The sequence below is a fragment of the Polypterus senegalus genome, chromosome 14, assembly GCF_016835505.1.
Source record: "Polypterus senegalus isolate Bchr_013 chromosome 14, ASM1683550v1, whole genome shotgun sequence".
NCBI classification, from domain to species: domain Eukaryota; kingdom Metazoa; phylum Chordata; class Cladistia; order Polypteriformes; family Polypteridae; genus Polypterus; species Polypterus senegalus.
Genome location: NC_053167.1, coordinates 18,468,795 through 18,493,242, shown reverse-complemented (window position 1 = coordinate 18,493,242; position 24,448 = coordinate 18,468,795). Strand labels below are relative to the sequence as shown.

The following is a 24,448-nucleotide window of genomic DNA, read 5'->3' as shown; positions in this document are numbered from 1 at the left end:
AATGAATAGGTACACAGGTGTATTTTAGTAAAGTGCTATGTAATAGGCACTTCTTGCCTGAAGAAGGGGCTTGATGAGTTTCCATTTTGCAATCTTTCTAGTTAGCCAGTAAAAGGTGTCATTTTGCTAGCTTTCTCATTACATCCATAATGGCTAACATGGTACCACACACTAATACTACAGTAAAGTGCTATGAAAATAATAGCTTCATAGCATTATTGAACACTCTCACATGAAAAAAAGAGTCACTAGAAATTTTGAAGTATACATGCTGAAAATGAAACCAGAGGCAGGTGGTTTGTAGTTGATTAACAAGGGAAACTATTTAGGTATTTCACAAGTAATAAATCAAATATTTATAATATATTTACAGAGTTAAAAATGTAAAAGATCAAATGGAATGCATCAATTGTATTATAGTTTGAACTAAAAGGCGAGACTGATGTTAAAGAAGCATAAATTAGGTTTTTTTTATCAGATTATTTTTTTTTAGATAAGCAAGGAGTTTCTGGTAGACTTAAAATATCTAAATTGATCAGAAACAAAAGCAAATATGTGTTTGCACTACAGATAAGACTCAGTTTCACCTCTTTTATCTTGAGGATCAATGAAAAGAATAACTAGGCTTTAAGACTCCTTGATTTGCAGCATTCTTTGCTTTGGTAATTAGTTAGCTAGTTAGCTTACAAACACACACACAAAACAGCAATAAACCATAAAGTAATAAACCTTGAATAACCCAGTTTACTGTTTCATAAAGTTGCATTTTATTTGCATTTGATCTAGAGGGCAAACATCTGATTTAAGTTTGGAACTATTTAGTTTTATCAGTAGTTACTGTGTGGCTGTAATTGGCTTGCCATGCAAGCCTGAGGCAGTAATTGATATGTGAAGATAGGTTAGCAAATTTATAAAATTGACAACAGCACAGAGGGAAACACACAGAAGGAAATCCTGCTTTTTTGTTCACGGAAATAAATACAAGTTTACTTTTCCACCATCTGCTAAAAGGAATGCCAACAAGTTTAACATTATGATCAGATTAGTGCATTTTGTAAATATAAATGATAACAGCAATTTTGTAACAATACACACAGAATACATACAGAATATTTGTACATATATAATATTAATTTTAAGAAATATATATTAATACTAAAGTGGAAATAAATATTGCACATAAACAACATTATTGAAAAACTTGCTTTAAAAACACATTTTTCAGTGCTGCAATAAGAATTCTTACAGAAATTAACCCTCTGGGCAGGGGTTACAAAAAGATGTTCTGTAGAGCCAATGCAATTCCATGTGCTTGATCATAAGGCTGCAGTTTCTGCAGCATTTTAATAACTTTGCAACCTACTTCATTTTGTATAAAAATGAGCCTGTAACATAAGCATTCTACCACACAAGGTGAGTATGATGGCATAAAATAAAGAAAACTCAAAGAGCAATGACTATTTAGGAATAGAAAGTAATACTTAAAAATACCATCTTTTAAAGATATTTTTACTGGACTGCACTCTATAACAGAAGTGATATGGGTGTATGTCTATGTGTTTTCACATACTAAACAAGTACATGTGAAGTTGATTGAACAACCTAAATTAGCCAATTATGTGTGAGTATGAGGACTATCCCAGGTCCAGTATCTTTATGGCAGGCACCTGCTCCAAATTAGACTGAACTGGATAGGAAAATGGTTTGATGGATGGATGGATGGATGGATGGATGGATGGATGAAAGGACTAATCAATATATTGTAACCTGTGACACAAATTTCTGGCTCAAGTATTCTGGGCATAAAAAAAATCTACATACACTAAATGCAAAATTTCATTCACAGAAAAAGAAAAAAAATGTAAAAGTCAAATGTCTTCATATCATTAGGAAGAAATATATGCAGTTTCATTTTAAGTAACTTATCACAGTGCTCTTTGCCTGTGCTTAATGAAGAACACAATGCAAAAATAAACTGAACAGAATTATATAGAACAAAATAAAAAAGAAAAAACACATACAACAGCAATAATTAATCGAGTTATTCTTGATGGTACAAAAGAACAACTCATGTAGTATTTTTTAATTGGGATATTACCTTAATGCCTGGGGTAATTACAACTTACCAAGCTTGCCTGCTGTGCTTATACATACAGATCTTGCAACAGAAAACGCAATGCCTTTTGATCTGCATTATCCTCTTATTCAGATATACTGAATGTGTGTAGAATGTCGGTTACTATTTTTAAATGATTTAAGAAGAGACTTGACATTGTGTGCAATTACAAGTATACTGCCTAAGGAGTCGTATGTTCATTCACAAACAACTGTTCCAATGCAAAACTGAACAAAATGAAATGCAACTAATTATTGTTGCACTTCATTTATAGTTGGTGTAGTGAAGTATAGTATAGTAAGATTTAGTTAGTTAAAAGTGTAATCTTTATTTCTGTTTTCTGCCTCATTCATTTTGTCAGTTACGTTCTGAAGTTATCAAAGTTCTTTTTGATTCTTTCTATCCTAAGTTTAATTTTCTTCATTGTGTCTTCTATTTTATTATAACTGTTGAATATTGTGTTGTTTTCTGAAATGCTAAAACTTTTTCAAAAGCTGCAAGACAATAAAAACTTCACAATCCAACCTATATCCTTTAAGGAACGCATAAGGCCTCAGCCTTTATTTGATAGGAATATAATGATTTCTGCTCTTACATCATCAGAAAGACATTTTTGAAAATGTCACCTGATGAAAAATAGCAAACATCTGCATATAATAATACAACAAAAACAAAATAAAATCAAATTTGACTTGTTCTCATATTGGTAACACAATAAAAAAAAAAACAAATCATTAATACATGCAACAAAAAAACAGAGAGATTTAGTACCTATCATGAAGGGCATCAGAACATCTGCTTTCTGTTCTGGGGGAGCCCAGATCAGTGAGGCAAGAGATATAATTGGTGTTACGCCAAATTCAGGGTATTTGCTGATTGCCAATAATTTTCCCAATAGATATAACTGGTACAAGGTGTTATGACTGACTGCTCACAGAACTTCTGCAAGTTTCCATTGAACCCTAACACAATTTAATAATACTTCAGATTGTCTGCAATTTACTTTTGTTCCCTACCATCTCTTTGATTGACAATTTGTTTTATCTCATCTTTAGATAAATCTTTAACCAAGAATATACTGGTTTATCTCTTTACTATTTCAAAATTTTAATCTGGTATTTCTATTTCGGTTCATAAATGATTTATATTATTCAGTGCAGCTTTGATAACCTTGCCATAAACGTTTTGGCAAGTAGCAAATAGTAGTACCTTCATTTGGCATTTTATTAGGGGTTTCATTGACAATTGTTTTAGAGGTTTTTTTTTTTTTTCTTCCTTCAAAGTTTTCATTATTTTTCAGGGCTGGAAATTGTAGATTTTACTATGATCTGATTTTTGCATTAGTTCTAGATAAATTCTACTTTTAACATCCAAACTGTTTGCTTTTGGTTCATTGAAGGTCCTCTGGTTTTAAACAGATTTAGGCTACCAAACAAAAACAGCAAAGAAAAGAGCAAAAACTAGGTCCAACAAAATAAATGTATGATCCAGTCTAATGTCGGGTTTCTGGCGTTGTACATTACTTCTTTATAAAGTCAGAGGTTAAGGTTAAAGACAGTCCAGTCCATGAGCAGAACAGTGACCATAATCCTAACAGCATGTGACAATGGAGGATTTGTACTTATAGTGCTCTTCCAATTTTAAATGGTTTCTGATCCCTACAAGTCTATGTTGTACAGTAATAGATTTCTCATCCTGTCTTTTATAATCTACTGTATGTTGTTGTTTACTCAAATGAGTGTAAAGTAAAATTACTCTGAAATAATACCTGGGCAGTGCTGGGAAATACTTCTATCATGTACATTTTGCAGATCATAGTACAATTATAATTTACAGCTTCTGACTATGTTTTCCGTCAAAATAGATATATGTAGCTACTACTTGCTTGGAGGATACTTTCTATACATTGCCCCAATATATGCCATTTCACATATAGGCTGCTGATTATTTCTGATGGTGGCATGGTTGCGCAGTGGTAGTGCCACTGCCTCACTGTAAGGAGACCTGGGTTCGCTTCCCGGGTCTTCCCTGTGTGGAGTTTGCATGTTCTCCCCGTGTCTGCGTGGGTTTCCTCTGGGTGATCCGGTTTCCTCCCACAGTCCAAAGACATGCAGATTAGGTGCACTGGCGATCCTAAATTGTCCCTACTCTGTGTGTGTGTGTGTGTGTCCTGTGGTGGGCTGGCACCCTGCCCTGGATTTGTTCCTCCCCTGTGTTGGCTGTGATTGGCTCCAGCAGACCCCCGTGACCCTGTGATAGGATAAAGAGGGTTGGATAATGGATAGATGGATGGATTATTTCTGATTTCTTGCTATACATATTGTTTTCCTAAAAATGTGAAAATGATACAAAACAATGATGGAAATGGCATGCTGAAGGACACATTTAAAAACATACTTGTCATTAAAATTCATTTAAAAAGCAATATTTTAAGGCTGAATTTTAGTAATAAAATTGGATAGACAGAATGAGATTGTGTAGTAATATGCTGAAAAATAAACTTTGCAAAGTTAATCTGAATAAATCACACATAACCTGAGCTGTATGTGTTTGAAGCTTTATGTCCAGCTGTCCATTTTGGACTGGCATGAAGCTCTATATGTTTGAGGTCAATAAAGTTTTGTAATTACTTTTTTACCTTTCCACTTTTGACCTATGCAATGTTGGGTAGCTCAGATTGTCTTTACTGAAAATTTACGGCAAATCATGCTAACAGAAAACTGTTTTGATTATTAGCATTACAAAAGAAAATCTTCTTGCCTGAAGAAGGGGCCTGAGTTCCCTCAAAAACTTGCATATTGTAATCTTTTTAGTTAGCCAATAAAAGGTGTCATTTTGCTTGACTTTTCATTACAAAAGAAAACAAAAAACTGTACATAGTATTTTAATGAAGATAGTAAACCATAGAAGCCCATGTCTTGAATAAGCAATGTCTAGGTCATTCTGGATTGCCATATTGCCTTTCATCTCCACCGCTTGTGCATACTGCCCCCTCCATCCCTGATATCCACATCCTTGGTCCAATGTCTCCTTTACCTTTTCAATAGCTCCTTGACCAAAAGCCAACACATCAGAAATGAGATTCCATGTGTCAAAAGGAGGTTATACAACATACAGAAAGATGGCAACTTGGTTGAAAAATGAACCTAGGTCTTTTAAACTATAAAGCAGAAGCACTGAGCCACCATTCTACCCAGGGATTTTTTTTTCTTTTCATTTTCACCTACTCTTTGTGTTAGGGAATGCAAAATTAGAAATATCAACTCCAACATGCTAGTACTACCAGCACAGGTAATTAATTATGTTTTTTTGAACGACAATGTAAAAGAGCCAAAAGTAAGATATAATATTTGGGTCTTACCACATGGGACTTGACTTTCATACAAAAATATCCATATCAATTCCTAAGTATAAAATGCTTAATTTACTCACAAATGACAGTGTGTTGAATCAATTAGTATATGAGACTGCGGATATGTAAGTGTATGAAAGAAGACATGGAAAAACCAAAAAGAAAAACGTTTACAGACAGAACTTGTACAGTTGTCTAATAACAACAATAAAGAACATCAAACCTCATCTGGACTTGAAGCCTGATAAACCCTGCAAGAGTCTTCATAATGTTGCTCAGCTTCTGCCTGGTCTGTTACACCATTGGATTCATAGACTGGGGTAACATTGTGACACAGGGCAATTGCCTTCACAGCTTCATGAACTCGACTGCTGATGGTTTTGCGTACTTTCGTAGATAAAAGGGATCTTGTGGTAGGTGGTTCATGTAACGGCTGTAAAAAGCAAAATCAGACAAAAATTAAGTAAACAGAGATGGAAAAAATGAATATTAGGTAATAAAAGTAAAACTAAATCATTAAAAGCAGCAGCAAAATATTCAAGAGAAACTCATTGGAACATAAGCAGTGTGTTTATATGCACACACATAACCGAATTAAGGTGAATAACTTAGTTAAGGCAAAAACCTGGTTTCTTAAAAATATGCCTTTACGTGGGCAAATGATCTTCTGGAGTTCTCTTTTGTCAAAATGCTCCGACATCATTAAACTGCACAATGGCCACCGTGAATTCAAAACTAAGCATGACAAGTGTGATCATTTTCTTGTGCTTTATAAATATGTTTAGTCAAATTGACTCTGCTATTTAAAGGTTTCTGTTACCAGAATGCACACAGCACGCTCTTTGCTACGTGGTACTGTGCTCCCAGGTGCCATCTGCTATCGAAAGGATCAACAAGTATATTGAAAGAGCAGCTAAGAGTTTTTGTCTTTCAATCTTTTTGTGTGGCAAAATGGATGACATTAAAACTTTATACAAGTTATCAAATAACAAGTACTGTATAAGACTGTCCGCCCCCTTTGTAAGTGTTTCTGTTTATACTACTCTTCCATTTAAGGTATAGTGTAACTTCATCAACATGAGTTCATAACAACAGCTAACTCATTGTAGAAAGATCAGTCTTTAATTAATTTCATGAAAATCTATGGTATTTCACCATATGCAGTTTGCAATTTGACTGTATGCCAATAGCTCCTCATATATAAATAACTATGCTGTTGCCTTAATATATGTTCATACGCACACACATTGGTGGCTAGCTGCAGACTGTCCAGTAACAGAACAAGCTACCTGACATACAAATATTTAACACTATAATTACCATGAATAATATGAATGTTGCATCCATGCCATAGTGTTTTCCGAAATGTACTATACAGGTCATAAAATGAATAATTCCAAATATCATACAGTATATACGTATGTCTCTGATTTTTTTTTTTGACATCATAGACCATAAGGTGCATATTAATTCAGTGTGAGTAGGAACACTCAATAAAATTCAATAAAAAAAATATCAAGTGATGGCGAGATATGAAGAAGGCAGATTCATCAGCATTTGTGTGTCAGCTTTTTTCCCTCCAGATCAGAGAATGTCCAGTTCCATTGCCGCAAAACACCACTCACATCTACCGTTATTCCCAGTTTCAAATAAAAACTAACAGTGTCAGATCCCTATGGCGGTAGTATGTATCGTGATCGTGACTGAGAGAATAAAAGTGAAAAAAAAAAACAGTAACTTTTACAAGTCCTGTAAATGTACACTGTCTGTTACAAGTGTATGTGTGTACTGTATAATATTAACAATAACAGCGGCTCACTACTGAAAATGGCAAATATGAGAGGCAGTCGGGATCGAACCAGGGACTCTTGATTACAAGTCAGCAAATCTTACTGCTACACCACAGAAGCTGTTGTATCATCCTTGAACCTTTTGTGAAAGTGTTTATTTAATCTTTGGACTTCAGGCTTCATACATTATATAGTTTATGGCTACATATTGTGATTTACTATTAAAATATGAAAAACGTTTCTGTTTTAAAAATGTGTTTACAAAGATTATTGTAGAAACGGAACATACATGAAATGCATGTGTTCCAAATAACAATCTATTATTTCCACTCTAAAACTCATTTAGAGCATTTCACTCCCAGATAATCAATCAAGGCATGAGCTGGGAGAACTTTGTGCACGTTCTAAGGCAGTGGGGGGATGGAATAGTAGGCTGCTTGCTGCTTGTCTTTATCGGCACATTTACAGGACAAAAGACGCTGATGGAAAGGTGCGAATGGATTTAAGGTGGGCAGGATCTAAGAGTTTTTTGTAGGTAATTCTAGTGTTAGAGGCCTATACACACCTCTATATGTGCCTGCTTTAAAAGTGTGAGTAGCACTGGTTTCCAAACAAATTCTTGGAAAAATAACAGAAACATGTTGCACCAATTTAAATGGGTTCTCTTTAGGCAACACTCCTCACCTCAGACAGGCCTTCCCTACTGGGCTACACACTGCACAGAGTGTGGAAAGTTAAAGGTCTTAGCCAGTCATGCTGAAGGAGAACTCCACTGGCTCAAGTGACAAATCAGGCTTCATCGGCCTTCTTTGCCCAGAGGGGACTGGGCGGTCTCTTGGTCTGGAATCCCTACAGATTTTTTTTTTTTCTCCAGCCTCTGGAGTTTTTTTTTTTGTTTTTTCTGTCCACCCTGGCCATCAGACCTTACTTATTCTATGTTAATTAATGTTGACTTATTTTTATTTTTTATTGTGTCTTCTATTTTTCTATTCTTCATTTTGTAAAGCACTTTGAGCTACATTTTTTTGTATAAAAATGTGCTATATAAATAAATGTTGTTGTTTACAGAAGTCCTTTTCCATTTGAGGCCCGCTATTCTTATATGATTATATATATATATATATATATATATAGATATATATATATATATATATATATACATATATATATATATATATATATACTGTATATATGAATGACAAAACCCCTTTTATAGTATAGTAACAGAAGTACTATGTAGTTAACAGAGTTTGTGGTTTTTTTTTTGTTTTTTTTTTTTTAAACAAAGGGTAAATACTACTGGCAGGAAGTGTGGTGTAGTGGTAGGGTTTGAACCTAAAACTTCAGATCATGAGGTTGTGGGTTCAAAATCAGGATACTTCTGCTTTTTCAGTTGATTATCTACCCTATTTGTTAGTACTGCTGTTAAACCCAATCAATCTCTTGTGCTCTGTACTTTGTGTTCATAAAGCATGCTCTCAGCATATCACGGCCCTGAGCATGTAAGTTAGCATAACATTAATAAATAATCTACATCATAAAAAATTAACATCAAAAAAACGTGTTGGCTAATTTTCTTTTTCCTATAACATCACCATATTACACTTCCAGGTTACAAAAGATTATGCTGGTGCATTTTGGCTACCACTTCTCCACTACGGATAAAAACAATCTCTGGATATTATTGTTTATATGGTCTGCTGCCTGCCTCCTTGGTTGCTTTTTGAAATCATGCTTTTCAGTGTGCTGATTGCTGTATTCCAACATTCTTCCTTCTGTTTAGACATTTAGGAATTCTGCACTGGCCCAGGTTACTGCCACAGAAGCTTGCTTCGGAAGTTTGACTATTATCTTTCTAAAAATAATATTGACTTGATCTGGACACAGTATTATTTACGCTGCTGCTCTGCTCTCACTACTGTGCTGTCTCCTGCTGTGAATTTCGAGAACTTGCGGTCTATATCATTAAAACGTCAAATCTTCCATCTATATGCAAAATGATAAAATTGCCCTATTCAACGTTGGCTCTTTAAACAGCAAATCAGCCTTTATTGCAAACTTTGTTGAGGGGCATAATATTGATGTTTTGTGCTTGATTGAAACCTTGGAATAACCGAACGATTATTTTGGACTAAATATGGCTGTCCCACCCCACTATTGCTATCTCAAAAAGCCACATACTAGTGGCCATGGGGGTGGTGTTGTAGTCATATATTCTTCTAAGCTTAGAATCAAGCCAGGTTCTGCTCATGATGTTTCACCATTTGAGTATCTGGCATTACTGCTATATGGTACAAGACCTCTGTTGATTTTACTTGTTTATCATCTGCCAAAACAGTCATCTGTCTTCTTGGCAGAACTCACTGAGTTGTTCACTTCTTTGTGTTCTTTGTATCGTGCTGTTTTATTACTTGGTGATTTTAACTTACATGTCGACTCTGTAAATTCTTTAAATGGGGCTGATTTTTTTTATGTACTTAAGTGCTTTGACTTTACTCAGCATTGTCAATTTTCCTACTTATGCTCAATGACACACACACGACCTTGTGCGTACCATTGGTATTACTCCTAATTTGTATAGTATGGATTTATCTATCACTGATCATAAGGCTATTTTGGTTGACATGCTTTTCCCTGGTCAGTCGCATGGGTAACAATTACCTCAGAATATCACCTTTAGGAACACAAAAAATATCAGTGCCACTGCCCTTGTAGGTACATTGAAGCAGTGTCTTTCTCCGGCTGGTGTCTCTTTATCGCCTGCTACCTTAGTACATCATTATGACAATATACTTTCATATAGTCTGGATTATCTTGTTCCACTCAAAACTTATAATTTATTAAGCACTCTACTCCTTGGTTTTCTCCTGAGCTGCATCACATGAAGGCTTATAGGCAAAGGCTTGAACGCCTTAATAGAAAAGCAAGTTTAGTTACCCATGCAACTGCCTAGAAGGAACATGTTGCCCTCTACAAGCAGGCACTACAAAGAGCTAAGACTGCTTACTATACTAACAGCATTCTATGTGGTCAGCATAATACCCAAACACTTTTTGCTACTGTGAATTAGCTACTTAAACCTGCAAGTACCTTTCTATTGGTTGCCTTTCTGACCTTTTAACAAGACTGATCTAATTTATTCTGAATTTCAGTAAGGTCCATTTGTTCAGTCAAAACTGTGTCCATTCCCTATCTTATCTACCAGCTGTTCAACTAGCTTCCTAATTGTTGGATGATCCCGCAGTGCACAAGTTTGTCATTACTGTCAGGCCAACTACCTGTATTCTTGACCCCATTCCTTCTTCTTTGGTTAAGGCTGTGTTGCCTTTACTTCTTACTTTTATCACCAGTATCACCAACACATCTCTTTATACTGGCTTGGCCCATTCCAGCCTAAAGATGGCTGTTGTCATACATGTTCTCAAAAAACCTGGACTTGACCCTGAGGATTTTAATAACTACCGACTAATTTCAAACTTTCCTTTTCTTAGTAAAATCCTAGAACGTGCAGTTGTGGACTATTTAAAAGACTACCTTGCCTGTAATGACCTGTTTGAAGAATCATACTACAGAGACAGCACTTGTCTAGCAATTTCACTATCCCCACCTACCCAAAGGCTCCTCTGAGAATGTTATATGGACTCCCGACAGAGAAAGAGTGCACTTACTGACTCCATCTCTTTTTTTACCTGTAGACGTGAAGAGAACTGCCAGAAGTCACTTCTCCTACACTGATATATAAAGACAGGACAACAGGCAAGTTGACATTCAGTTCAGGACCCATGACTACTAGATACAGAGATTCTCTACAGCAGGGGTCTTTTCCCCCTCCCCCGAGAGCTACTTTTACAATATGAAAATGGTCAAAAGTTACTCACGTTTTCTAACGTTTATTCTCATAGCTTAATTCAACCCAAACAAACTGAATAAGCTTGTTTTGCCTGATCATTTACAAAATGTTGGTGTCCACAACTCACATTTTGCATTAAAACATCACAAAAAATATTTTTCACCTGCAAGTGCATTTTGTATGCATTTTCTAGTGCATCTCACACTATTGAATTAAAAATTAAAACATGAATGCTGTAAAAACAAAACAATGCAATTACAAATACACATATATTACTTATTCATTTGTCATTTTGTTACATGTCACTGTTTCACTTCACAAGAGTATTCACATGTCCAGTTGCATGTGTGATGTGTTTTTCAGTTAGATGACTGGCACTGCATGGATTCAACAACAGAGGTGTATGGTGGAGTGTAGCCGCTTAGGTTCACTCTTATGGAGTAATTAAAATGTTCATCTGTTAGTCTTGTTCTGAACTTTGATTTCATGACATTCATATCAGAAAAGGCAGACTCACAGAGGTATGTAGACCCAAACAAAGCAGACATTTTCAGAGCTGCTTGGTGAAGATTCTTATAGTTATCTAGCTCTACTAAGCTCCAGAAATTCTGAGAATGCTGTTGAGACTTTAACTGCACATTACTTCATATATTAGTAAACCTTCAATATATAAAATCCAATGTCTGTCTGTCTGTAAGTCTGTCCGCTTTCACGAGAGAACTACTTAATGGATTTAGATTGTGTTTTTTCTAAAATTTGCTTGAACATTCAGGTTGATTTTGTGACTTCTCTCATTTTGCTATGTATCATAGTTCACTTGTGGTACCGATTTATTAGTGTGAATCCGAGTGAGACGCAGCGGGCAGTGCCCTCCTCATTCATGCTGCAGCCTTGGGGCGTGTTCCTTACCCCCGCTTAGCTAGCAAACAAGAGAACAATTGAATTCAACTTTGTTTGATATTTAAATAAAGTATTACTTAAGTCTTGATGAGTTTAAGTCCGAATATTCTCTTAAGTGTATGCCACATTGATAAGATAGATTGCAATTCAAATTGTGGATCGTGATTTTGTGTTAAAAGGATCATGATATGATTTTTTGGAAAGATCGCCCACCCCGAATTTGACTAAAGTTTTCTAATTTATGTAGGACTCATTAACCCTTTAGCAAGCTACTTGGAAAGGGGTTGCAAGCGACGTGTTGTAGATCCTGCTCTAAAGCAACGATTTGAACGACAGACACTGATGGTGCACTCTTATTATTTCTTTATCAGTAACCTTTTTCCTAATTTTTACCTTTATTAAACAGGATTTTGTGGTGGAGACAGCCCAAATCTTCATCTTATATATATATATATATATATATATAAAATCCAACATCTGTCTGTCTATAATTTGCTTGAAGATTCTGGTTGATTTTGTGACTTCTCTCATCGTGTTAAGTATCATAGTAGTTAAGCACCATAGAGGCAACGATTTATTTGCGCAAATCCGAGAGACAGGCTGTGGGCCGAGGGGAGGGGGAGGCAGGACCACAGGAGTAGAGAGCCGGACAGGGCCCTCCTCACTCACGTACCAGCCTCCATTCAAGTCGCTCTACTTCTCACCACATGTGGGAGTGTACCTTGCCTCCGCTTAGCTAGCGATACCTGTTTGTTCAGCAGACATCATCATCTAGAGATTATTAAAGAATAATGTTTAACGTTTTTGAGAGATCTCAGCAACGTGTGTTTTAGAGGGTAGCTGCTATAACAGCCACATGCTCTTCTCCCCACGCGGGGGACGCTTACCTATTGGAGATGAAGACAATCAAATACAGTGCTAAGGCTTGACGCTTTGAGCATACCTACCTTCCGCCTGACCAGAGATACCTTGCCCACTTTTTATATTTTTGGCAAAGAGATCACAGCTACATTCATACCCGATAGCAAAACCAAAAATATTGTATATCAAGATGCTCTCGGATATGAAAACTATCAATATAAATTCTTCTCATACAATTTTTTTTTTTTTAAAACTAGGTGGCAGCTTTGCTAACCAAATCCCCCCAGCCGCCTGCATTGTGAAGAGGGGGGCTGAACACACCCCAAGGAGACGCGCTCGCTCCTCCAAAACCCCCTCTTAAACAGTGATACAATGGGAAACAAATACATTTTTTTTTAACCTTCACTTTGCTCGATCAGGTGCTCGCTTGCTGCTGCAGCCGTGCCACGTGATCTGCATCTTGTGCAGTGCTTCAAAGTTTAAAAGCCTGTACAGCAGCTGTCCTTTTGTCTCACTGTCTTGTCTCTCTTCTTCCCCAGACATCCTCAAACAATATTCCATCTCTTTTCACTGTTTCGTTATTTGACTGAGTAATATTTTCTGTTTGTTTGCGCTAATGCAATCTTTAATATCATTTTTTTGAGACTCGAATTTTCCTTCTTCCATTATCTCTAACCTGCTCTGCATATGTATCATGCCAACATTATTGAATTGCTTATGACGTTCTACTTTCTCCTTTTCCGTCCCTGGGCTTTCTTTTTTGCATTCTTTTCTCTCCAACGCTTTTGTGTCTCTTTTTGACACACTGCTTTTTCTTCTTCGCTTAGTCGTGGACGTGTAATCTAGAATGTATAAATTTTTAAGAGCTGAGAGCACAGGAAGTGTGTCTGCCAAAAGCATTCCAACAACTGAGAGGTTAGATGACTGTGGTCTTGTTTGACAATGGTTGTAAGTAGTCTCATCTCATCCCAAGAGTTTCTTTTTTTTTTTTAATAATAGAGAGATTCATTTTTTAAGTTGCGGGGGACAGCTAATACAGTATATACAGGTGTATATATAGATATATATCTATATATATATATATATAGATATATATCTATATATATATATATAGATATATATCTATATATATATATCTATATATACACCTGTATATACTGTATTAGCTGTCCCCCGCAACTTATATATATATCTATATATATATATTACATTACACACGCACATATATACTGCATATAAATACACACATAGTGTACACATAAATAAATATTAAGACAATACCAATGATCTGGACTTTCATGGATTGTTTTGATAAAATGATGTTTTATAGTTGTTTACATATGTACTGTATATACACTACACATTATTCTTTGTATTATTTACATATGATTTTACATTTGTCTGTTGAAAGATTTATCCTTGAACAATGTTGCTATACCTCTGCTGTATCAAGAATATCAAACTAATACCAACCTATTACAAGTTGATAGATACTGTATATATGGTAAAATTATAGAAAAGAAAACCACCATTCTGAATTACTTAATAATGTAGAAGGTTGACATAACCAATGCACTTTTTCAGATTTTATATTTTTTGGTACAGTTGCAATCAGGCTTGTAATGAAAGCATCTACTTATTTATTAATACACCTTAATGCAGATGTCTTTGACAACACTGCCATCTGTATAATGTGCATGACAAACAAAAACAGATGCATGAAGATGATTAACAAAGCAGAAACCCAAATGAACACAAATTCATGCAAAAAGAAAAAAAACACAAGCTATATATAGAACTGTTCTTAAGTTAATTATGTAATTACTAAATTAGATAAGTCAGAACCAGGGTGCACACTAATCACAGTAATCCTGTTTCCTGCTTCGCTAACCTCTGAGGTCAAAAGGACAAAAGTTGTTCTTCCAGGTCAAATGGCACATGCTAGAAATTTAATTAAGGATAATTGGTTTTGCAAAAATGGCTTGAGAAGTTGAAACCATGCTTCTTGCCTGGCTTACTTTGTTAGTTATTTATTAATGGTGAAATTTTGATTTAATATTTAGGCATATCTATTTTTGATTTCTTAAGGAAAACAATTTTGCAAGAACACTGTGTCCAACTGTGTCCCTCACCTGTGTGTAGGCACTAAAAACGTGGCTTTGCACTTCATCCATGGAATCCATTCCATAAGCTACTGTTCCCAAATGAAGACGTCTGAAAACCATCTCATTCTGAGTGAGTGTCCCTGCAAGAGAAATTTAAAGGTTTCAATATTTTAATATCTATAATGCAACCTAAGTTGCTTTCATCTTGAATAAATATACATTACGTTTAAGTTACTGTAACTTTTAAGAACTGCATTTTTAAGAATGTTAAGTAGTTACTTCACATTTTCAATAGTTATAAACAAATTGAAAGTGATTTACAGTATATATTTAAACTAGATTAGCCAGTTAATAACACAAGGAATATGTTTTCTGAAAACAGACATACTGTTACACATTTTATTCTCTAGTAGTTACAGCTCAATAATAAATATTAAAAATAATGCACTTTTATGTTCATAGGGAAAATGAGACCTAAAGTGACAGAACATTTTAAATATTATGACCATCATAATAAGTAGAACCCTTCAAAAAATGAGTATGAAAAATGAACATTTCAGTTACACCAGAATCTGTAGTTTAATTTATCATGGCCATGCATGAGTTAACAACATTACTAAAGTCCAAGTACCAGCTTACAATAAAGTGAAAGAATCAACATTCCTGAATAAATTCATGTCATCATTCCTTTGTGGCAATTTTATTCTTTATTTGGGAAAAGGCAGCATACATTTATATATTTCCAACAGACAGGATTATGATAACATTTTGGATATTTTAAGTGTTGCCTTAGTCCATTTAAAACAACTTACACATTAGCATACATAATATTCATTTCTGATGAAAACATATGGATATTATTTACCTTTCCAAGATAAAAGGTGAAAAGGAACACCAAACATGGCAAGCTCTTAATACACTCGGTGGCACTTTTTCAGAGCGGCATTTTGATGTTGTCCAAATCCAAACAACACATATGATTCTTAGCACTTAGTTAAAAAGCAAAGAGAGTGGCTACTCATAAATTTTCAAGATCTAAAGGTTTGTGATAAAAGGCTTTGATCCACTTCAGACGCACTAAAGTGACATTTACTCATGAAAACTATCTCATTAAAAAAATGAAGTCTCCTAGAGTTCATACACTCTGCATCTACATCAAAAATGTAATAAAAAAATAATTTAAAAAATAATTGTATTGACATAGCACCTTTCATACAATTTTAATGCTCAGTGTTTACTGCAAAATTTAACAACAATAGCAAATAAAAAAAATTGAAAAACAGTACAAATAGCAAATAAATCACAGAAATTAAGAACAAAATAAATATTTTTGCATTGCCACTTAAAAACATACCACAGATCAAGCCTCTCTAATATTTATAGGAATATTGCTCTGCAGGTTGGGCATAAAATAGCAAAAGGCTGCAAATCCAGTCATCCTGTGGTCAAGCTTTAGAACATTCAGTAGACTAGCACACAGTAGCTAAGAGCACACAAATTGGTAAATAATTTGATACACTTTTTGCCAGGTACTTGGGTGGCAATCCATCTAAATCTTAGGAGATGGGATGAACCATCTGTAGTACATTCTAATGGCTACAAGTAACCAGTGCAGATTACTCAGCTAATGGGATATACAATATGATCTGTCTTTTTTAAGTTTTAGAATTCTTGCTTCTATATGTTGCACTAGCTGTAATTTATCTATTTTTTTTCAGGCAAAACAGTATACAGCACTACAGAACTAAGTCCACTTGAAATGAATACATAGAATAATCTCTTATCATTGCTGAAGTCAATATTAATACAAACACAATGTAAAATGCATTCAAACTATATATCTTTCAGTACTTGGCCAACATAATACACAGATGCTAACTGCTTATAACAAAAACCTCAAACAGAGACAAGAGAGTCATATATCACTTCTATTAAAATTAAGAACTGTGTATTAGTCATTGCTCTGGTGTTTCTATTTTTAAAAGAACATTAGAAAAATCTAGATGAGAAAAGGCCATTCCGCCTAACAAAGCTTGCCAGTCGTATTCACTTAATTCTTCTAAAAAAACATCAAGTCTAGTTTTGAAAGTTTCCAAAGTCTTACTGTCTACCACACTACTTGGTAGCTTATTCCAAGTGTCTATGGTTCTCTGTGTAAAGAAAAACTTCCAAATGTTTCTGCGAAATTTACCCTTAACAAGTTTCCAACTGTGTCCCTGTGTTCTTGATGAACTCATTTTAAAATAACAGTCTCGATCCACTGGACTAATTCTCTTCATAATTTTAAACACTTCAATTTTGTCACCTCTTAATCGTCTTTTACTTCAACTGAAAAGGCTCAGCTCTTTTAACCTTTCTTCATAATTTATCCCCTTTAGCCCTGGAATCAGCCTAGTCACTCTTCTAGCCTGGAGACCAAAACTGTACACAGTATTCCAGATGAGGCCTCACCAGTGCATTGTAAATCTTCATCATAACGTCCTTGGACTTGTACTCCATGCATCATGCTATATAACATAACATTCTGTTTGCTTTCTTACTGGCTTCTGAACACTGTCGGGAAGTTGATAGCATAGAGTCCACTACAACTCCTAAATCTTTCTCATAAGGTGTATTCTCGATTTATTTTCAGACTTCCCATTGTGTATTCAAACCTAAAATTTTTTCTTCCAATGTGTAATACTTTGCACTTACTGACATTAAATTTAATCTGTCACAAATCTGTCCAAATCTGTATGATGTTCACGTTCTTTTGTAATGATTTAATGGATTCCATATTATCTGCCTAACCACCTATCTTGGTATCATCTGTAAACTTAACCAGCTTGTTACTTATACTCCTACCTAAACCATTTGTATATATTAAAAAAGGTACCGGTCCTAGAACTGAGCCCTGTTTAACACCACTCTTAACATCAGCCAATTCTGATAAGATTCTTCGCACCACCATTCTCTATTTCCCGTGTCTCAGCCATTTCTGCACCCATCTAAAAACATCACCCTGAACTACAAGTTCTTTTACTTTGATGCCTAATCTCTCATGTGGCGCCTTATGAAATGCTTTATGAAAGTCAAGATAAATATCATATGCTCCATTTTGATCATATTCTTTTGTTTCTTACTCACAGAATTCCAGAATGTTAATAAAACATACTCCCTTTTCTGAACGTATGCTGACTGTTCAGAAAAACTCCTGTACTTGCCATGTGCTGCTCAATCTTATCTTTAATAATTACTTCCATTAATTTTCCTGTGATGCTTATATAACGGGATAATATCTGCCATTTTCTAGTCCTTCAGAATCTCCCCAGTACACAGTGACGTCCTAAAAATAGGACGGAAAAAAAGGGATTATATACTGTATGTACTTGTTAACCTCCTTAAGAGCTTGAGGGTAAATATTATCTGGGCCTGTTGATTCGTTTGATTTCAGCCAATTTAATCTGAGCAGTACTTCTCCCTCTACAATTTCCTTCAGTACCTCCTTAGTAGTCCCAGTTTACTACTGGGAGGTTACCCACTTCATCACTTGTGAAGACCTTAGAAAAATGCAAGCTTAGAGCATCCTCTATTTCACTGTCTGTATCGTTAATTCCCCAATTCATTAAAAGCTGTGAACTGCGAATTAATACTAAATAAATAATGTACATTCATGTTTTTCTCTGTCATTACTATACAAGATTTGCAAACTATAATAATCAATTCCTACAACAAGTATACTCATTTTCTGTTTATAAAGCATAACTTGAATGTGATGGATAAAAGAGACAAGATTTCAAGTATAATTTAAAAAAGTACCTCATTGTCAATTTTAACTTGTTTTTTAAGCAATTTTATAATGAGAAACACAAAATATAAACTATTACAATAAAATGAATTTCACAAACAATTTAACTCAAATACCTTCATATTAAAAATCATTCTCTTACAATTTTCTTTTTTTTTAAATCTCAAAATTCAATGTAACCAAGAATTCCCTTATACATACATAAACTATTTTATATTCCATAATGATATTATCTCAGTTTTGGCCAAGCGTTCTCATTCACATTACATACACCGCAATGGGGCTCTGCTTTAGGTAGCTACTAAATCCCTTTAGTTGATTTAAATATGAATGCAGTTGTGCTTGAAAGTTTGTGAACCTTTAGAATTTTATATATTTCTGCATAAATATGACCAAAAACATCACCAGATTTTCACTCTAGTCCTAAAAGTAGATAAAGAGAAACCAGTTAAACAAATGAGACAAAAATAGTAAACTTGGTCATTTATTTATTAAGGAAAATGATTGTATATTACATATTTGTAATAATAAATAAATGACCAAGTATAATATTTTTGTCTCATCTGTTTAACTGGTTTCTCGTACAGTACTGTAGAAATGAACACACCAATCAAACTCAGATGTGGACCAAAACACTTGGACCAAGACCCTTTAGAAAGTGTTGTCTTGGTGCAGTAAAAATCAAACCCTGGGGTGGCTTGCATGAGGTATGAATGTGATCCGTCAGAGGCCCGATTCGACTACTGGAAATACTGTGACACCACAAACTGAATTTTTGTGTTCTGTGGTAGTCACCCCAAGTATCTTCTGATGGTAATTAGAGAATTTCATTCACAGCAAAATTAGTCAAGGGTTAACATGGTGCATTAAAATGAATAAAAAGGTAAAAATAAATATGTGCATAGGTACAAATGAAACACGATTCACATAAAACAACTTTCACAATTACCTGTCAGTCATAGCAAGCCTAGCACCTGATCAGACACCTGATACATGCCCCTCATGTCACGGCATCGATCAAAGCACATACTGAATTGAAAAAGACAATCAAAGCCCCCAAATCTTAAACCACCAAAATGATGCACACATGCTTGGCATCCTCTCAGTGTGAAAGGTTTTCAGTCGTAATGTGGGTACACTAACTTTGACATATATGGTAAATGTTATTCAAACATTCCAAAATGAATATTAACTCCCCCAACTGGTTGTTATACAGTAGACATGATCTGAGCTAACCTAAACTGAGGTTGTGTTCATATGGTAGCTACCAGGTAGTAAATACACAACATCAATCAGTTAAATAAAACTCACCTGACACTACTTACTCCTCATCTGTTCCCACTTCTATTTGCAGGTCACACTGCTATCATAAAACTGAAGCACATCAGTGTGCGCCCTTAGCAGAGCCTGACTTCGTTTCTACACTCACTGATTTGAAAAGTGTTATTTTTAGTACCCTTAGTAGATGCTCATGTATTTTAAGTATTTTTCCAGTTATTTGATAATAGATGTTTTCCTTAAAAAGCTGTGTTTGGTAAGTAAACCAAATAAATAAGGAAAACACAAGCGTAAACACAACTGTTGTTGACTCTCAATAATATTTTTCCCAGGAAAAATATGTTTCTGCCCAAAGAAAGAAGTCTGCAACATGCCTATGGGATGCTTACTGATAAATTTAGTTTGCCTGAAAGTTTGCAGTGTGAAATGCACCTGAAGCATCTGGAAATTGAAACAAGGCAGAGAACTATCCCTAATTTCGGAACAAAGCAAATGCCTAACCTATAAGGAGAATGTTGTACTTAGTCTAAACAGGACTACTCAATCACTAATTTCAGTACTTTAGCCCCGACATAAAAAAATTCAACTTTTCATATCTTAAGGAAGAACAGAAAATGTTCCACAAAAGAATGTGCAGATTTGTAATTTAGTTTGTAGACCTGAACTACAGGTTGCATGAATATGAGCTTCAATATACAGAATAAAAGGTAGTAATTTTTTTATATAGCACAAATTTACTCGCCAGTTGTTCTGCATCTTATATATAAAAAAAATATATACAAACTTAGCTACATCTTTTTTTGTCAGGTTACATACTGATAGGCTAAAATAGATCTTGTTTTAAGACACATTCCTGAGAAAATCGACAACATATTACCCGTCAAAAGCCATTGTGAAAGAAAAGGAACAGGAAGTGTAAAAATAACCTATAATTAGTAAACTTACATGAAAGTCTTTCTCTGATGGTAAAATTTTCTGAAAGCTATTTATAGTATCAACTAAATTCAATGTGTTTTTTTTAAACTGCAATACTAACTCAAAATTTACTAATTGTATATGGTGTCAAAATTAAAAAAAAAATCTGTTCATTGATTTTTTTTTCCCCAAAGCTGCAGGGATTAGATTATTTCTTTGCATCATTGAGTCTAAAGCAATTAAATGTCTCTGTAAACAAAGGACACACTTACGCACATACTCACTTTTGTAATAAAAGAAAGCAAGTACAAAAGGAAATAGCTGTTTAAATTAGAAGTATCAAAAGTAAAATACCATAACACTCACCAGGCGAAGGAGTTTCAGATGATGAGATGAGATGTTAACAATAGATGTAACATGATTTACAGGCAGCACTAAAATAGTTATTGCTTACTTGCCTTAACCTTTATCAGGGATTTCATGACTCTAGAAATGTTGAAATTACAGATCAATTTGTCACTTTGTTATTATCAGAATGCTGTTTGGTATTAATTGGACAGTTTAGTACTTCCAACACTGACTGCTTCAATAAACTCTGAACTTGAAATACTCAAGACTGAATTTTGAATGGTATTGCAACATGTATATTGCTATTTCTGATTCAATGACAACTGCAAAAAAATGTTGATTCCCACTTGTTGTCCTTAGAGGTGTTATTCAAGTAACCCAGCCACAGGGGATGCACAAACCACTGTGTTTCTTTGTGCCGGTTCCAAGCACAGATAAATGAGGAGGGTTTGTTTACTGCTTAAAACAAAAACACAAATACCACATAATGCCATATTCATTTAATTTACTTTACTCAATTTGCCCATTCATTTCAGTGTTTGATCAAATAACTTCTCCTAGCTACACAACACATCTTAATAGTAAATTATAAACTACCTTTTTATTTAGGCTTGCTTTGCAATTTCATATTTTTGCAAGTCTTAGTCATTGCTGTCTATCCAGACAAGTGTTTAAGTACAGGTGGAGGCAGTTTAGCTTATCTATGGCACTCTAATCTTTACTGGAAGTAAAAAGACTGTGGCACTGTTTTTGTACAATATTTGCATCATAATGAAGCGTACGTAATCTTTATTACAAAAGAGTTTTAGCATGTCTTATTTTCAGATAGTTTAACTTCATACAGTAATTGGTGAGGTCTTTATGTTTGAGTTAAATAATGCAATCCTCTGTGTAACACACTGCACAATACATTTTTGTGTATTATAAGAAAATAGTGAGTCAGATAAAAACAATGGTACATTATCAAAAGAAAGCAAATGAAAATGATAAAATATAAACTCTTTCCAAGCTGGATTCATTGTGATTTCCACTTCCATCTTTTAATCAGGAAGTGGTTTCTTTCTAAAAAGCAATTTGAAAACTTTGCTTCCAATTAAGTAAAAAATTTAATTTGTTTAGGTGTATTAATAATGTATACATTTTCTAAATGCCTTAGGCAAGGCACATGGCAACAAAAATACATAAAGAATATGTAAGAATTATACTTAATGCCAAATTTGCCTCTAATTAAGAAACTGGAAGAAAGCACGAACAGCGACCACTGCAGACTTCAGAAATTGTGCTTGGAACTGTTGGTCTACACAGGAAGGATAAGGGGGCCCAGCTCAGACAGCTACACCTGTTTTGCACAAGCAGAATATTTTGTCTGTTATTTGTGTAAGATAAATCATTTTCTGCCTTCCAGCACTACTTAGCAAGCCTATGTCTGCCATAAATGGACAACACAAGTATGTGCACATTTTTGTTTTAAATTCATGGTTTTATTCGGCTTACTTGAAGTCTTTAATAACAACCTATAAATCATCCATTGGCTTTAATGGTGTTTCCGATAACTTAACCTTAGGGGATTCCTAATGATTCAATGTGGTGTATGATTATAGACTTCAAAGTAACATTAACGCAGTCCTTTTATGGAATTCCAGGAAACAAGATTTAGCAGGGTTTTCACAGATTGTATCAGAGGAAGGAGGAAAAAAAAATAGGGTCAAAATGTTAGCAATGAGCGCTCAAGTGGTAGTGAAATGTAACAATCTTTGTTTCATATATTTATTTTATTTACATGAGAACAGAATTTCTCAGTGCCATTTTATTTACATTTGTTTCAGCACTGAAAGCTTTACATCTTTGTATTCTGTAAGATATATTGTATAAAATGAAATTAGCATTCTGTTAGAGAAAATTAAATTTATGAAACAAATGAACTGTTTAAAATGCCTAATAAAAGAAAAGGTCAAACGCATCCCATGTTAAATATAAAACATTTTTAAAATATGCATCACTAAACAAAGTTATAAAAAATACTAATAAAAATTCACCCCATCACACTAATCACCACCACTTTAAACAGCCATTTTCCAGGTTTACCTAGGTTAGCCTGGAAACATTAACACCACTAAAAAAACAAGTAAACTAACCCTCAGCACTGAATTTAATCAGTAAATGTTTTGTGTGGCAGTGCCTTTTTCATAAAACAAAATCTATGAATGTTTAGCGATATAAAGTATAGTAGATTCATATTTCACAAGTGGAGCTTCTAAACAAACCACAAGATTTTACAAGCAGCAGCCATCACTGAAAAACAATAAAGGATGTATACATTTAAAAAATACACTAATTCATATTTAGCTAAGTATAAAGTGTTTTTGTAAGCATGCAAAAAAGTTGTCACAAAATTTCTAAAACCATCATAAACTTTTTAATATAGAACATTTAATGGTGGTAATATTTCATTAATTAGGTTTATTTGACCTAATATACAATTTTAAAGAAGATCTGAGGTCATTCACTGCTTAAAAATGCAGTAAGCTAGAAAACAATACAAGGCCAAATCCTTTTTCACACCACGCACTTTATTTCACAAGAGCACCGTTTCTCAGGGAAAGTACAAGAAGTGCATCCAAGATATCTGTACCTGTCTTATCTGTCAAGAGATAAGAAATTCTTCCAAGTTGCTCTGGAATGGTGCTTGCTTTCACAACGGTTCCAGGAATCTTGGAGTCTTTTCGAATCATCCAGCTGTACACCATCTTCCCCATATCAAGGTTTACACGCAAACTGAAATTAACATAACAACCAATAAGTTTAAAAAACATACTTAAATTATTAACAAATGAATATGTATTATCTTGTGTGTATATACAGTACACACACACAAAACTACACTGTACATTTACACATACACACATATGAAATTATATACAGATGTATTCATGTATGCACATATAAGCCACAAATTCTGATCAGACGTCATATAAATAGCTAATCCATTGACTAAACACCATTAATCAATGAAAAGAGTAACCCTTCTTAATAACCCTAATACATGGGTAATTTTTCTCATAATATTGATGGATTTGTTGCCTCAAGGGGCTGGAGGTACATATTAAGGAGAATATGCAACACTGATTAAAAATGTGGTAGATGAA

The 24,448-nt window shown here is 34.5% G+C and overlaps 1 protein-coding gene across 1 annotated transcript in view; it reads right to left on the bottom strand.

The window, feature by feature from the left end:
• LOC120515185 (probable phospholipid-transporting ATPase IIA) overlaps positions 1-24,448 on the bottom strand; it is a 177,184-nt gene that overhangs the window by 24,519 nt on the left and 128,217 nt on the right. The window contains exons 12-14 of the mRNA XM_039735937.1: positions 23,935-24,077; positions 15,002-15,114; positions 5,692-5,901 (exon numbers count right to left, since the gene is read on the bottom strand). Of these exons, the coding sequence (XP_039591871.1) occupies positions 5,692-5,901; positions 15,002-15,114; positions 23,935-24,077 (466 nt within the window). The remainder of the gene's footprint in view (positions 1-5,691; positions 5,902-15,001; positions 15,115-23,934; positions 24,078-24,448) is intronic.